Source organism: Camponotus floridanus, unplaced genomic scaffold (assembly GCF_003227725.1).
Source record: "Camponotus floridanus strain SB8 unplaced genomic scaffold, Cflo_v7.5 scaffold29, whole genome shotgun sequence".
Taxonomy (NCBI): domain Eukaryota; kingdom Metazoa; phylum Arthropoda; class Insecta; order Hymenoptera; family Formicidae; genus Camponotus; species Camponotus floridanus.
In genome coordinates, this window is record NW_020229425.1 from 1,659,302 (window position 1) to 1,676,555 (window position 17,254).

Sequence of the window (17,254 nt, forward strand, 5' to 3'; positions counted from 1 at the left end):
GGGCCGCGTAGCAACAGGCATCTGTTGCGATAGAGAAGACCCGATAGATACCCTACGTCTCCTCGCGTCTGCCGTTTCCTGTGTGCGTGTGCGACGCGTAACGCCATCGACGTCCATGTGCGCGCTTACGCACATCTCCGAGAGGAGAGAATCAACCGCGCCTGCTGGAACGTCTCTCTACATTCGCAGGGAACACGATCGTCGTGCGTGTACGCACGTACGGAGGCAGTATGCGTATCGAACGCACGTACTATTCCGGAAGACGCATATATGTACAGTGGAAACACGAGCGAGCGCAAATTTCGCGGAAAAAAGTATGGTCCTCGTATGAAAAGAATGAAAGGAAACTTGTCTAATCGACTCCCAGAACATGAAACTCATCATGATTTTATTTATCGCTTATTAAAAGTTACCTAAACAAAAATGATTAAAAAATGAGTTAAAGATGACAAAAAGAATCATAAATTTTTGAGTTCAATAATCGCATTATATAATTTTAAAAAGATTATGCTGCTTAAATATAATTAAAATATACATGAATAATTAAATAAACAAGTAATTATATAAAAAATGATATTATTATGATTGATTCTTAAGATACGCGAAGTATATTCTCCAACAGAGTTCGCTAGAATTGTTTAATATCAAAAATAAGTCACCAAAACATTGCCAAAAGTATATCAAATGAGATCATTATGATTTTTTAAAAATGACTTTTAGGTGACGTCATAATGATGTCATTATGAGTTTCATGTTCTACCTGGGCTCTTCTCTTGAAAAAATTCTTTGATAAGAAATTAAATAATTTCTCCTAAGGTCCTTCTGTACGGAATACTGCGACTTGTTTTTTTTTAAATTATTAATAACGTTTAATTGTGTACAATTTTTTAAAATTAAATGCTTATTAACGAAGGTTTCCTTTTACCTGTGATAAAATTTTTATCATCACACAACAAAATTGGATAAACGACAAAATAATTATTGCAACAAATTCAATGATAATATACTTTGTGTTTACTATTGTTATTCGTTTAATCGAATTTTATTCGGACAATTTTCTCCGAATTATTTTGTACGTTGTAAAACTTTGTATATATAAGACCCTGGTTTACATGTCATCAGAGACATCGGGATATATATGTGAATCAATACAATGTCTGCGGATATATCCAGCGAGGGAAATATGCCGCGTGCAGGAAAATCGCGTCGTCGACCGAATCGCTCGCCGGAAAATAGGCATGAACGGCACGAAAAACGTGGCAGGCCATGCGTGGAGAATTGTCGGAGTGCTGGGAATGATAGAAACGTATAGGGGAAAAAGAGAGGGAAGAGGAAGTGAGAGAAACGAAAGTAGTACGATGCATAATCCGAGACGTGTGTCCTCGCTCAAGAAGCAAATCGACAAGCGAGCGCGATTAATTAAAGGCGATAACAGACGTTCTCTTGATTACATCCGCGGTACGTAGTATGCACATTCCATCTTGAACGTACGTAACAACACATTTTGCAAAAGATGCATTAAAATATTCCATATAAATCACGCAGACAGAGTTGGGGAAAAAAAGCTTAGTATCATTTAATAGAGATGAAAACGTTTCAACTATATAAATAATTAACAATATAGCATGCGTATCAAAATATATGAACCTTTGAGTAGGTAATAAATAAAAAAAATCGCCAATATAAGAGATTCTTATAGTCGTATCAAAACTAGCAACTATCGTCTGCATAATTAAAATCAAAATCGAGGCAGCAAGATGTTGAACTCGATATGGACGCGTAATTAATGTTGTTAAAACGTTGCCATACAATTTCACGCAGCAATTAAGTTTCAGGGGAGTCGGGACGTAGACGTAAAACTTGGTTTGCAATGATAATCTTTCGGTTCGCAGTAGAAAAAGCCCGCCGGCACAATGCGCTAGCGGTACAGTCGAACAGGTGGCAGTTCTATATTTTACCTTTACTTCACTGCGGCTGACTCCTCCCGGCTGGCTCCTCTACTTTCGCCTCCGCTTCGATCCTGCTCTGCTCTCTGCCGAAAATAGCGACCGTGAACTTGCCCGGCTCGCTTGAATGAAGAGATATCCGCTACGTGCGCTCCGGCGAAAATTGCAATTTTAAGAGACCCAACTGTAACAAATATAACATTCATTCAAGGTTACATTACGAGCAGCGAGTTAACAAATAAATCGTGAAATTGAATGTATTTTCGGATGTATCTTTTTTCACGTAAACATGTGTATTTTTTGGTTGAAATTTTATTGTGTCTGATACCGTTTTTAACACCATCGAAACGTTGAATAAAATTAATAAGAGTGGAATTTTATAATTTTTTTTCGTAATTTTTCAATCAAAAAATTCATCATTATTTATTCTTCAATCTCTATCTTCCCTTCAACTATTATGCACATGACGCATTTAATTGTCCGGTCAATTTATCGGAATTGGGATTGGCGGTCCCGAGATTGCGACAGAAACGATCGAGAGATTCAAAGGGTTCCGAAAGCATCGATGACAGATGTCAGAAGGCACTTCCTTGCTCCTGCAACGGGACATCGCCTACGACTTCTTTTTTTCGCGATTCAAAAATGTTTAATAAATACGCCCGCGTGCGAAATGGGAAAAGTCTGGCATTGCTTACACCGTCCGTTGCAAGGGCGACGCGCAAATTCCGCGAAATCCGGCAGCGCTCGATGATACACACGCGCCCGCACATATATACATGCATATACATACACGCATACGCGACACAGCGCGGCGTTATCATAACCTAGTGACGCCAAATATTGATTTTGACACGGAACACGTGACGAGGCGTCGGACACTGGCGCGCTGCAAATGCGTGCATGTGTAACGCGCGTGATGTGCACGTACGTACGTACATGTGTGCATATATTATACATAATACATACGCGAGTCCCACGGTATAGTCCATGTATGCATTCGGCAGCTCGAGAACCAATGCACGTCGAATTTAGCCACTCACACACGCACCTACGCACGTTGATCCATCTCGCGAGCTCTCGAGCTGCCACTTGCCATGTGTATATACATGTGTATATATGTTGTACATATATAACTGTAAAAGGAAGCGGCATTACACCGATAATATATCGGGAGAAAGGATTCGTGAGTTTTCAATCTCGTTACGTTCGACATGATTTACAAGATGATAAGGTTTACAGAGACTTTGAGATGGTAACTGTTAGACAAATAGACGCATCGTTCTGGAAAAGATATTTGGAAATTAATATTGAGTTTACAATCTCGCGAGTTTTAAGTCTCAGGCATATATAATGATAATATAATACACTCATTATAATGTCTAATGTCAACATTTAAATACGGCGATAAATATCGGAGCAAAAGCGCAACTGTTTCTTCCCTCTCTTTCCCTCTCTCTTTCTCTCTTTCTCATTGTCTTCGTATCGCTCTATTTGTCTCTTTTCTTTCTAAATAATATTCTCAGAAAGACAGTGTCGTTTCTTAAGCCGAACATTTTAATTTTCTCGATAAGACGGGTATTACGTTACGTACAATTCGATGGTGGAGCATGTTTGTTTTAAATCCGCGACAAATGCAAGAGATAGAAGATGCCGGCGCAGAAACCGAAAAGGTTAAACTCAAATGCGCATCACTTACGAAGAAGTCGTTGACGCTTGCATTTCGGGTCGATGTTTTCACAGCCGGTTAGTATACGGTTGCATGCGCCGCGTAAAAGGAGGTCATGGTACAACCAAATAGCAATAATAATACAAGAACTATGAGTCCCACACACCGCACCACACGCCGCGCACATCCGACACTTTAAAACTTGAAATTCAAACGCAGATGGTGGTGCGAGCACGTTTGCATGCTGACGACATCTGGCGGCGAAATGGGAAATGCAATCTGTAAAAGTCTACGATATAGTATCGGTAACGGTGCTATAGATTCAAAAGAGAGAGAGAAAAAAAAAGAGGAGAGAAAAGTCAAAAATTGATATCAATGTTTGCCAATTAATTACTTTCAAAGCTGATTTTATTTACGAAAAATGTTTTTACTGATTTCATTACAATCTTGTCATGTCAACAAGTAAATAGAGATAGATAGATAGATAGATAGATAGATAGATAGATAGATAGATAGATAGATAGATAGATAGATAGAGAGAGAGAGAGAGAGAGAGAGAGAGAGAGAGAGAGAGAAAGAGAGAGAGAAAAAGGAAATTAACAATAATAAATATCAATACAAAAACGCAATATCCCATAGAGCACAGAACATTGTTGTAACAGTAATATTGCAGCAATATTGCTGCAATGTTACAACATCCTAACAACACACATGTACAAAAGACGTCCATAGAATATCTAGAGGATAGCCAAAGGATATTTTATGTTCTCTGGATGTCCTCTCGATGACCTCTGGACATCTTTTGGACATATGTGTTATTAGGGCAATGTTATGTGCTCTATGGGATTTCCCCCTCTCTCTCTCTCTTTCTCTCGTTGCCTCTCTCTCGTTTTCTCTTTCTCCTCTCTTTTCTTTTTTCTTTATACAACATTATCAGAAAGATAGTATTATTTTTTTAGTGAAATGAGTCGCGTAACGTTACTGCAGCTAAGCATGTTTGCTCTGCAGTCAAAACAAACGTGCTCGAAAAGCCTATCGAAAAGATTAAACTCAAATGCGCATCACTTACGAAGAAATCGTCGAGTCGATGTTTTCACGGCCGATTAGGGTTACATGGTAACCGTGTGAAAAGAAATCGAGATGCACGCTTAAATAACAATAATGTGATGTAAGAACTATAAGTCCCCGCGTCTTTAGTGCTCCGGACATTTTGAACTGTGCAAACGCACACTAGCGTCATCTGGCGGTAAAACAGAGAATGCGACAAGACTATAAATTTCTACAATATCGACGAATGTTAACATTTGCACGCTACTTTGAATAAAAAATTGATGGTGCAAAAAGATTGGAGAGGAACAATTAATTCGTTGGCTAATTAATTATATATAAAGTTACAATGACTAATACCAGCTGATAATATTTTTCGATACAGTTTACAATTTTATCACACGAGGAAAATTGTCACAAGAAAATTGTCACAATCACAAGAGAAAAGAATCTTATCATTCATTGGTTTATTACTAACATTATCTCTATCAAAGAAAGATTATGATTCAATGTATATATTTTATAAAATCTTTGCGTTATTTGTGGCATTAAATATTTTATCAAGCAATATATATATATCGTCATTTCATGTGGAGGATATAATTACTTGTTAGACATTTATCGATAAAATATAATTACGCGTAAACAATATATGTAAACAATGTTTATAACATCTCATTTATGTCAACAATGAGTAATTTATGAAATATGTTTTATCGAGAATGCTGATGTTGTACATACATGATTTCAACATAACGATACAATTTAAATATTTTATGAGAAATTTTCGAAAAATCAACAAAGGATTCAACAAACTGGATTTTATAATAATAAAAGTAAAAAAACAAAATAAATATTACATACATTATTAAACACATTATTATAGTATATTAATATTATATTATATTAATATACGTTTTATAACGTTAGTTGCTATATATCTTTTTAAATTCTAATATTTAATTTATAAAATTGTACACAAATTTTACTTTGCATATTTACTTGAAAAAAATTCATAAATCTCACGTACCTAGTACAATTTATACTCCAAACATAATTTTGAGAAATCTACGATATAACCTTGGAATATACATCCCAGCTCGATAATAAAATTAATCAAAGTCGTCCAGAGTCGTTTTTACTGACACCTGTTAAAGGTGACCGTGCGCGATGATTTATAGGATTCGAGGATAGGATGCCTTTCTAATATTTGCTTTCTAGTTCGAAATACATGGAATGCGATGATAGATGTCGCGCGAGGAAAGCGACGCCTCGCGAAATCTGCCGTTTCGTGCATCGCAAACCTATACGTCTATGTATATGTATTCTCTTTTAAAGGTACGCATCAAACATTGCGAGAGATACCGATGGCTGGATAAAAACATTAACAATTTAAAATCGAACAAACCACGCGAAGCATCCGGAAACGAACAGCCAACTCGACAGTCAAGTAAACGTCTTCCGTTTTCACGTCGACGTCATCGTCGCCTTCGGGTCCTGTTTTTCTCATTTTTTTTTCTTTCCCCGATATCCCTGGAACATACAGAGATACTGATTGTCATATGACGCGACTAGGCGCTCGACGGCTACGAAACTCAGAGTACGCTTACCGCTCGTACAGTCAATGCCAAGAGGCTGGCGCGGCTCGCTTCGCGAAAGCGCGTATCGGGACCCTTAAATCGCAATATTGCGCCAGGGGCGTCATGAGAAACTTGTAGAGAAAAAAAAGTTGACCCGATTCGGTGTATATAGTATCCGTATTCGCGGCCTCTGGGCAAAGTTATCGCGCGGCGAAGGCGATTTTTCGGGAAGCGGTGGCGCGAGGCGGCGCGCGCGGACTGTACCGTGGACGCCACCGGCAGCCACGAGCGGCCGCTTGACGTACAGCCAGGCGGAAAAGTACGCGACGTGAGCCGTGGACGACGTACGAATCGGCACACTCGGATCGCCGAATTACGCGTGGGGCGTCATGAGAAACTTGTCGGGCGTAAAAAACTAACACGATTTGGTGTATATAGTATTCGTTTTCGCGCGAGCGTTTTCGAGTTATTCGCGATCCAGGGCGCGTTCCGCGCGCGCGTATCGGAGCGCTCTTGGCGGGGACTGTCCCAACGGACGCTACGGGAGTCCGCAGCCGGCATAGGCTCAGTTGGCAGCAGCACGCACAGCGAGTAGCATCAACCATGGCCGATATCTCGAAGGACGAGCTACGCAAGGAGATCACCGGTAAGTGGCGATATCGCGCGATGTAGGGGATTCCGGGGCCGTATGTGGGCGTAATCGCCCTTCGCGCGGACGGCCGCGTTTGTTACGCGGGGCCGCGGCACCGGGAATCGGGGCGAAATCGGGCTCTTTGCTCTTGCGACGTGACGTCTTTAGCGCGCACGTATGTGCCCGAGTGGCGTGCCCCACGCCGGCCATTACAACCGCGGTTCGCCGTATTTCGCCACCTACGTATCGGGCCACAGGCGGGCTCGCCCGCCTCGACGGCCCGTGCAATCCGCTCGGCATTTCCGGACCAGCCACTTCGTTGCCCAGGCGAAAGGCCGGATTTTTCGCCGTTCGCTATAAAAAGATAGCTTTCTCGCCCCGTCCCCGTATGACGCGTCTCGAGTGTGTGGTGGCGCGCGCCTATCAGCCTCGGCTCTCGCATTCGTGTCTCGTTGCCTCTCTCTCTCTCTCTCTCGCTCTCGCTCTCTTTCTCTCGTATCTCCTCCTCGGTGTACATTTCTCGACTCGCCCGCGTCACGATGAATCTTTGCGTCGCAGTTGATAAGAAAAAAAAAGGGAAAAAAGAATGCGTGTTCCTGCGAATGTGCGAATCTCCTTCGAGAGAGATACTCTTCGTCGATCGGAACCGAGCGCGCGCGCGTTGCCCTTTTCCCTCCTTTGCGCGCCTCTCGCGTATCGCCGATTGGATAGTCATTGGTTATAACCGCCACTACGCGCACATACATACGTGCGTACGTGTACGTGCATACGCGTCGTCGTCGTCGTCGTCGTCACCGTGCTCCTCTGCCCCGAGATGTTTGTCGATTCGCTATCTTTTCCCACCGCCTCGCGCCATTACAAGCGTTACGACTCGCCCGTTGCAATTTACAGCGCAGCGGCGATTAACGATTGCAACGAGCGCAAGTGCGCGCGCGCGCGCGCGCGTATTTTTTCGTTAGAGATTTTCGGCGAGAGCGCCGCGTGAATCGACCGAGCGCGCGCGCGCGCGCGACCTGCGCTCCCTCCGCGCGCTTCGCTGCCTTATCTATCTCTCTCTCTTTCTCTTTCTTCCCTTCTTCCCGTCTTCTTCTCGCGGTTTTCGATCTTTTCCGGAATCAATGCGCCGACATCCGCGATCGACCGCGTCACGTCGCGGAGAAAAATCCCTCCGCGTCCCGTTCCACGCGTCGCCTCGTCGCTTCGTGGCGTACTTCCAGATATCCTTCCTTCCGACCTAGCCGCCGATCGGCGGTGACCGGCACCGCGCGCGCCAGGCGGCCATTTGCGCTCGATATTTACTAGATCCTCCGACGCGGGAAAACGTACTATACCCCAGATCACGCACACGCGCGAGACGCGCCGCGTACGTGTGCGATGAATGGCGACGTACTCCCTCGATGCATTCATCCTTCCTTCGTAGGGTTTTTTTTAATCCTCTTTTTTGTTTTGTTTCTTTTTTCTTTTTTTTTTCTTTTTTTTTTTTTTGAACGTGGAAATTGGAGCAGAAAATAAACTTACGACGTATGCGTCTCTCGATGGAAGTCCTGAATAAAGTTCATAAATAAACACTCCGCGAATCGTATTTCATAATTAATGTTGATAATTTGAATAAAGATTATGCAATGTATGTTTGAGTTGGTGTTGGAAACTTGGCGGATTTTTCAGAGTTTTTCTCGATAAACGTTTCGAGAGAAGTAAAATATCTTGACACGCATGTATTAATATATGTTTATTAATTTTGTTTAGCTATCCTCAAGGATGCTGATCTCACTACAATGTCTGCTAAAAAAGTGAGGCAACAAATCGAAGAGAAACTTGATGTTGATCTTATAGAGAGGTAAGCAATAAATAGAAAATGTGATTACAAATGTAAAATATTTTTCTTATGTTAAAACTATTAAAAGCTAATTTATAGTATGTAATGTAGAAAATTAACGTGCATTTGTATATATGCAAATGACAAATGTATATGTGGCAGTGGCAGCAATTTTAATTTTCAATTGATTTATTGCATTGTGTAATATAAGATCAAAGATCCCATATAAAATATATTTAGTTACGGTAGATTTGTTATTAATTTGTTAATTACCCATAAAGACTATTATTTTTTATCAACCCAAATTACTTTTTCTTGTTCTTTTCTTCATATACTATACACAGGATTAATGTAATTTGTGTGAATACATTTATATAATATATAAAAAAGAATATTTCTTATTATATATTATATCCTATAATATATCTTACATCGTATATTTTGTTGTATTGTCAGTGTAAATCAATTTTAATTGTAAATTGTATATTAATAAAATATACTGATAAAGAATAGATAAATATGCATGACGTATTTTAATGAGATTATATTATTATGACAATTTATCTGTTAAGATAGTAAGCATGTAACTGAATGTACGCATTATTGTTGGAATGAATAAAAATTGAAAATGGACATACAATAGGCACTTGTGCACTGTAAAATAGTGCAGAAGAGAGTCTCTCAGTGTCCAAGAAAAAAAAGAGGATTTCTGAGTGGAGCTGAAATAATAAATAGATATAAGTTACCACCTCGTTCCTCCTCTGACATTTTAGTTTATATACAATATCGTTTCTATTTTAAATATTGATTGATGACATATATTTATAAATTGTTTTCTTCTTTATAGGAAGAAAGAGGTGGATGATTTAGTCATGGAATGTCTTCAAGAAAAACAAGATGGAGGAAAGAAAAAGAAAAAAGCTGCTAGCGAAGAATCTGAAGATGGTGAAGAGGAGGAAGAGGAAGGATCCGAAGAGGAAGAGGAAGAGGAAGAAAAGAAACCAGCCAAACGAAATCCTGCTAAAAAAGCTCCTAATAAACGTAAGAAGGGTTCCTCCGATGATGAAGAAAGCGCTAGTGATGATGATGCTAGTGACGAAGAATACAGCCCAAAGAAACCTAAAGTTACACCCAAAAAAAGTAAAATATATAATTTTTATTATATATATGTATAATTATTTATTATTATTATTTTACATCAAGATTTTATTTAAAAAATCAATTTTTCTGTAGATAAGCCTGGAAAGAAGGGAAAAAAGAAGGGAAGCGATAGTGATAGTGATGAGGACTGGGGTAAAAACAAAAAAGCTCCAGGAAGTACGGCAAAGAAGGGTGGTGGTGGTAAAGGCAAGGGAGGTGGTTATACACGCGCCATCACGCTATCTCCAGAACTCGCTGCAGTTGTCGGCGCAGAACAAATGGCTCGACATGAAGTCGTGAAGAAAGTATGGAGTATCATTAAAGAAAGAAATCTTTATGTAAGTATCATTATTTGTAATCACTTATTTAAAACTTTTATACTTGTTATAATTTTTATTTTACCAATTTGGTTGTAAATTAGAGCTCATGTATTATGTATATATGTATATATACATATATACATACATATATACACACATATATACACACATAATATTTACAAATTGCTAATAGAATGATTGGTGTTTTACAGGATCCTAAGAATAAACAATTTGCAATTTGCGATGAAGAATTAATGAAGGTAATCGGCGTAAAGCGCTTCAGAACTTTTGGTATGATGAAATACCTCAAAAATCACTTTGTAGATTAAATCATATTTCAATCCCGATCTCTGACAAGTTATATACATATATAACATATTCCAAGGTGCGTTCGTGCACCTCTCCATCTTTCTCACGATACATATATATATACATATATATATACATGAAACACAAACGTATTTCTTGCGACTTAAGACTTTAGACCATGTTTACACCATTCCGACGTATTCTGCCGCCCATCGTAATTATTTTGTCCCATTGATTATTACAATACTATGCGTTAATCCCAAGTATCATAGATATGACTTCCAACAAATGTTAGGAATAACGTTTTGATAATGTATAACAAGTATAATTGCCAGTGTTTTCCGATGACTCCACCTAACATTGGGACAATTGTTACCATGGACGTTCAGATGATTTCGAAATGTGAATGACATTACAGTGGCCAATAGTCAATAAGCTGGTTTTAAGTCATCTAATTCAAAATAAATGTTATATCATTTGTATGATCGTGATTAATAATGATTAATAACAATATCTTACTCCAAACGCGGTAACACGACGCACCATTATAACGTTTAAAATAACTAGAAACATTTAAATTTGAAAGTAATTTTTTTGAGAAATTTTATTTTTTATTTTAATTGACACATTTATCACATTGGTGGCACATTTTTCAATATATTTGAGATATGGATTAGAGAAATATCTTTTCTCGTCTTTTTTTGTATTATATCGATTATCTTAATTGTCCTTCAATGTGAAAATATCGCACGGTTTTTTTTGTCGTTTTGTTTTACCCTTTTAAGAAGAAATGCTTCTTGAAAATATTGGATGTAACAGAATGACAGATTTCACTTCCAAAATGGGAAAAAGTGTGGATGTTCGAAAGAAATGCGGAAAAATAAAGAGAGAAGCTATGCGGAAAATCATCCTGTACCTCTTCTGTATAATAGCTACATTATACACGTGAAAATGTAAGCAAAGTTTAATTGTATTATCGTGTAATTACTAATTATTGTCGTAATATAGGTTTCTTGGTGTAAAAATTGAAAATCTAACATTTAAGATCTAATGGTAAAACAATATATTCATTAAAAAGTACGATATAAGCACATTAAAGTCAAAGTGCGCGCAGCGGTCACTGGCGCCATGTTGAAGAGTAGGAAGTAAAATAGGCTCACGGAGCGAGGTGCGGAATCTTAACCGCATACGTCTGTTCGAGCTTCGACATGTGTAAAATTCATGTATTTTGAATATAAATTAAAGAGATGCTGGCCTAAGTCATGAGGAATGCCACACGAATAAGATCCTGCAGTTTGCGATAACGAAAGCATACGCGAGGAAAATGATTTGTGCGCACGGAATGATAAATTATAATGCTAATATTGTGTTTCCTAAAAAGAAAAAAAATGGTTTAAGCTGTAATGTTCCGTGAAATGTATTTGGAAGTGTCATTAAAAAGAGTATTGCTTTCATTTTTTTTTTAAATTGCGTCTTGCGTATAATTTATTTCAATTATTTCCTAGCACTCCTCTATGTGAATATGGTCCGATATATATCCTTTAATGTTCTGAATTAAATAATACAAAGGATATATAAAAATGTAATAATAATATATATAGTATAATTAATATATTAATATATATATAGTAATTAATATTAATATTATATATATATATATATATATATATATATATATAGTATAATTAATATATATATAATATATTAATAATAATAATATATAGTATTATATAATATTATATACATATAAGTACTATATATTATATTATATTATACATATATATAAATCAATAATAATATATGTATAATATTATTATTGTTATTATATTAATATTTCTAAATAAATGTATTAATCGCATGTATTATTGATTATTTACGATACTGTAAATATGTGATTCTATTAAAATATATTTTTTAATGATATTTATATTTTTTGTTATATGATTAATGCGCATCATATGAGAGTGTTATTTATTGATGAAACATTTATTTATATGTATACAAAAATTCGACTCACTTAATTATTTAAAAAATTGATTTAAATTTTATAAGTGTTCAAGCTCCTCTTCCAAAAACGATACAACATGTTGATTGTCATCCCGTCTACCTCGCAGACCAAATATAAACGTTTTGAGATTCTTTGTGTTTGTATAGTTATCTCTTCTAGTTTGAACTTCCTTATCCTGAGGCGGGGACGCTTGTACGTAAACACCATATCGAAAGTGCGAGTTGAATGTCTGCGTACTACGAGTAACGCATCGACTTATGTTTGCCTGAGAAATTATCACGTGTGAAATAAAATATTTTTCATCTACAGTAAAAATACACATGGGGAAAAATAAAGCAGGTGTGTATAATTTTTAATATTTCTTGATAAATTATTTTCTTTTTAAGTGTTGTAATATATTGCAATATATTACGACACTTTATAAGAAAATAATTTATCAAGAAATATAAAAATTATATGTATGAATTAATTAAAATACGCAATATTGTAAAATTATTATCGTTAGAGTCGAAAATACATATGTTTGCAACACATCAAAATATTTCACTGATCGAATATTTTCTCTAATGCTAATAAAAATTCGACTCACCAAGCGTAATGCTCTTCGTTTTAATTCCCATATATTGGAAGTATAATCTTTATCAATGTAAGGTGGAAGTATGTGAACGTCTGTTTGAACTTTTTGATTATGACGAACTTTTAATTGCAATCCTTTCTCCGTCAATCTTGTTAAAAATAAATATTTTTTTATATCTCAAATGTAAATACACAGCAAATTGCGATTATATACGATCATAAACTCACTCTTCTTGACTTTGCATGGCTTCAATTTCTTCGTGTAATTGGAACAGATGGATATATTCCGGATGATTGCGAACAAAATTGAGCGCCTCGTAAACATACCTATTAAAAGTAGGTGCTGAAAAAACTTATTGCTTTTATTTATAAATAAAAATACCTATCGGGATTTTCTCCAAATTTAACAGCTGCTTCGGGTGATTTAAAAGCGTAATATTTTCCTCGCCATTTTGCCACACCGTTGTTCGGATTTCCCGGTATTAAAGCACCCTTAGTCGTGGCGAATGTCCATGCACAAAATCCTAAAAACTGATATATTCTTTGATTAATTATTTGAAATTTTATTTGAAGTAAAATTGCATAAATCTTTTGATATATAGAAATAATTAATTTTTCTAATTAAAAGTCTTATAAACTCATACAAACATAAATGTGATAAATTAATTATAAATAAATTTAAAATATTTTATCGCGGTTACTTCTAAGTTAATCTTCTCAAAGTCCTTCATGACATTTGGATAATATATTAAACATTCTCCACATTCCGCTGGAAAAAAGATAAATACATTGTCAAAATAAGAAAAAATATAGCCGTCTTAATTTAAGATATCCTAATTTAAAGAATTTTGATAATATAATAATATATTCATAATTTATCCTAATTTAAAGAATTTTGATAATATAATAATAATTTAATTATTTTCAAATATAATATCTGTCATAATTTTTGATAAATGCAAAGCAGTCCATAGGTAAATATAATTTTTACTTATTAAATTGCCCATAGAACGTTCCAATCTTTCAGCATCAGTCAAAATATCCACATTTTGAGATATGTCATCTAGCTTGGTTTGATCGTAAACAATCTATGACATAAATATATCATTCTGAATACATATTTGAAAAATATATTTAAATTAATATCAGAGATGAATATACATTGATACCTTATTACTCAAATTCTGTAATTCCCAAAGGAAATTATTAATGCTGCTCAAAATAATCACCTCATCTTGCAAACTCATCCATATATCCGCTAGATCAATAAATTGTGGCTAATAGGCAGATTAGATATACATTATTAATCATAATATGATTGAGTCAGCAAGCCTTTTATTTCGATGAAGACAGATTTTACTATTTTAGTCTTTTGTGAATTTCAAAGAAACGTTATATTTCACATAAAAATTCTGCTAATAGAAAAAACTTCTGCGAAAAATTCTGAGAAAATCTCTTTGAAGAAACAATCATGAGATAGTTTATACGAAAACAAATTTTATTGAAACTGTCAAAAAAAATCAAAACTGAAATTGGAAAGATTCTATAAGTTTCAATTCCTGGAAATAACATAATGTCAGAATGTTAACAAAACAATTATACTATGTGCATCAATTGTAAGCTATTTTTTTAGGTAATAATAAGTCATATTTACGTAAACTTGAGCGATAGGAACAGCTGTTCTATATCGAACAGTATCGTGCAGTTTAAAGAGTCGTGTCTGAAGACGATCCATTAGAGTTTTCATTGTGCTCTCGCTGCGCTCCACGTCGCTCAACAGCTTTCTAGAATCGAAACCATGTTCAAAATTATGTCAATCGTATATTAAATATTATATGATTTCTTTCGAAAGGTACCGAATGTAAATCTCTTGCTGACGAGTAGCTGTTAACATTTCGATAGCCCACTCGATCTGTTCTTCCAGGTCAGATGTAGCTCCTTTTGAACTGTCAGCATCCGCAATGTCGATCGATGTGCGCGTAATCGCGTTTTCCACAACAGCTGTAAATTTGTACACCTTGGCCATTAGTGGCTCTAATAACTCAAGGACAGAGTTACGCGTCTTCGTTAAAGCCTCTTGCAAGATGCTGGGCACTGAAAGCAATTTATCATTATAAAATAATGAACGTTTAAAGCGTGCGTATATTTTGTCTTTTTCGCTCGATATCGTTTGAAAATGTAAAATTTAATAATTAGTGCTCTCACAATCATCGATCCCCTCGCCGCCGCGTTGACAATCTCTGTTAAATAAACGGATTCCAGCGACTATGCACATCAACTCCATCAACTGTTCTTCTTTCTCTCGTTTTGGCAAAGTCACATAATGAGCTAATTCGGAAGCCTGGAACACGCTCTGCAACGCTACCGAAACCTCTCTAAAATGTAAAATACTAAATGTAAAATGTCAAATAATAACATTTTGTAATATTATTGGGCATTCTTTTAATTAATCTTTTTTTATTCAGGATTTTATAAACATAATAATAATAATTTTATGAGCATAATAGTAATGATTAATTATTCTTATATATAGCAACTGCCACGATTATTGATAAAAATGCTAGCTTACAGATAAAAATTAACTTTATTTTTATTCAATAATGGCAATAATAATGTAACAATTGATACTTGTATTTTCAGAAATTTTGCATAATCAAGAAAATGAAAACCTAAATACATCATCGATTTTATCTGCTATAATTAAACTTAAAATTTTTATAAATCAATTAAAATTTTTATTAAACTTAAAATTTTTATAAATCTCAACATGAATATGTATATTATTATTATATGATATACCTTAAAATCGAAGGGATCGCAGGACTTCCAAGACCGCTTAGCAGCGTTATTACTGCTAGTATTTTTTGATAAAATCTTTCCGTGTCCTTTCCGGTATCCAATTTAGTAGTCTCGCAAATTTCGGCAACCAGAGGTCTAGTCTTTTGATGCAGTCGCAATCGATGCTTTTTGACAGTTTCGTCTGGAGAAAGTATAAATCTACATAATAAATAGCAATTTATAAAATAAAAATATGATTCATGAAAATGACGAATCATAAATCTTCTTACCTCTATTATGATAATGCTTGGCAAAGTACAATTGATTTTTCAAAGTTATCAGACTGGGCTTGCTTTGGTCACACAGCCTCTTCATTATCGCTTGGGTTAATCTCGCATTGCCCTCCTCATCGTTTTCTTTTATTCGATATATTGGATTTAATTGATACAGAGAAAACTAAAATTATTTTCAGAAACAACAATTGTAATTATTGTTTATGTGCTGCTTTAACAAATATACTTCAGAGTAACATTTTTTTTATTTGTTGATTATTACCAAAAACGAGGCCAAGTCCTTGGTTACTGGTGTTTCTTTCTCTTTACATTCGTTTACGATTCTTTTCGTCAATTCTTTTCGCACATTCTCCATCGTAGGAAACAAATAACACTCCTTTTTCAGCTGATTTAAGAAGTCTCACTTGTTACAGAGTTGTGGATTCAAACAAAATCCACCATCCATAAAGTTTGATCAATACTTGCATCGGAACCATTTATTATCGCTGTATCTGAAAATTTTCTTTCAGTTTCCTTAAATATTATTATAGAACTGAAGAGATTATACTGCTCATAAATAACTTTATACAATAAACATTAATATGAAAAATATACCGCACTCCAAAAAGAAATAATCTTCGATTAATGTATCAATTAATATGTTTATTAATATTAATATAGTCACTCCTTATTTCACGTATTAAGATATATATATATATATATATATATGTGTGTAAAAAATATAGTTTACGCGCGCATGCTTGTCCACACACACACACACACACACACACACACACATATATATATATATATATATATATATATATATATATATATAAATCAAAATTATATCAAGCATGGATAATAGATTTATGATTAATATATTTATAACTTATTATTTCACATATCAAAACATGTGTATACCGAACATAAACTTTAGTCACAAATCCAATTTTTAAAAATATGTATTTATATTTTTAATAACTCTGTAGTTTTGTTTGACTACATTTAGCTTTATTAAACTACAATTACGTATTTAATACTATTATGTAGATTGATTGAAGAAATAAAAATGCAATATTTTTGCAGATAATGAAAAAATTAGTAGTAGGCTAAGAATCGAAATTCTCAAAATCTTACTTTCGATGCATCAGTGCTTTGAAGA

At 35.4% G+C, this 17,254-nt stretch overlaps 2 protein-coding genes across 2 annotated transcripts; one reads left to right on the forward strand and one right to left on the reverse strand.

Annotated features, from left to right (window-relative positions):
- The first annotated feature begins 6,715 nt into the window (after positions 1–6,715).
- On the forward strand, positions 6,716–11,922 carry LOC105255464 (upstream activation factor subunit spp27). Its single transcript, XM_011264762.2, has 5 exons — positions 6,716–6,885; positions 8,617–8,707; positions 9,534–9,826; positions 9,920–10,164; positions 10,359–11,922. Exons 1-5 carry the CDS (start codon positions 6,843–6,845, stop codon positions 10,473–10,475), a joined length of 789 nt encoding a protein of 262 aa, XP_011263064.1. The 5' UTR covers positions 6,716–6,842; the 3' UTR covers positions 10,476–11,922.
- A 467-nt stretch (positions 11,923–12,389) lies between these two features.
- LOC105255465 (cilia- and flagella-associated protein 206) lies at positions 12,390–16,465 on the reverse strand. Its single transcript, XM_011264763.2, has 13 exons — positions 16,373–16,465; positions 16,108–16,273; positions 15,839–16,019; positions 15,245–15,414; positions 14,896–15,133; positions 14,694–14,823; positions 14,209–14,316; positions 14,031–14,127; positions 13,741–13,808; positions 13,422–13,570; positions 13,268–13,366; positions 13,053–13,188; positions 12,390–12,728 (listed from the first exon to the last, which is right to left on the reverse strand). Exons 1-13 carry the CDS (start codon positions 16,463–16,465, stop codon positions 12,501–12,503), a joined length of 1,863 nt encoding a protein of 620 aa, XP_011263065.1. The 3' UTR covers positions 12,390–12,500.
- Between the last annotated feature and the right edge of the window lie 789 nt (positions 16,466–17,254).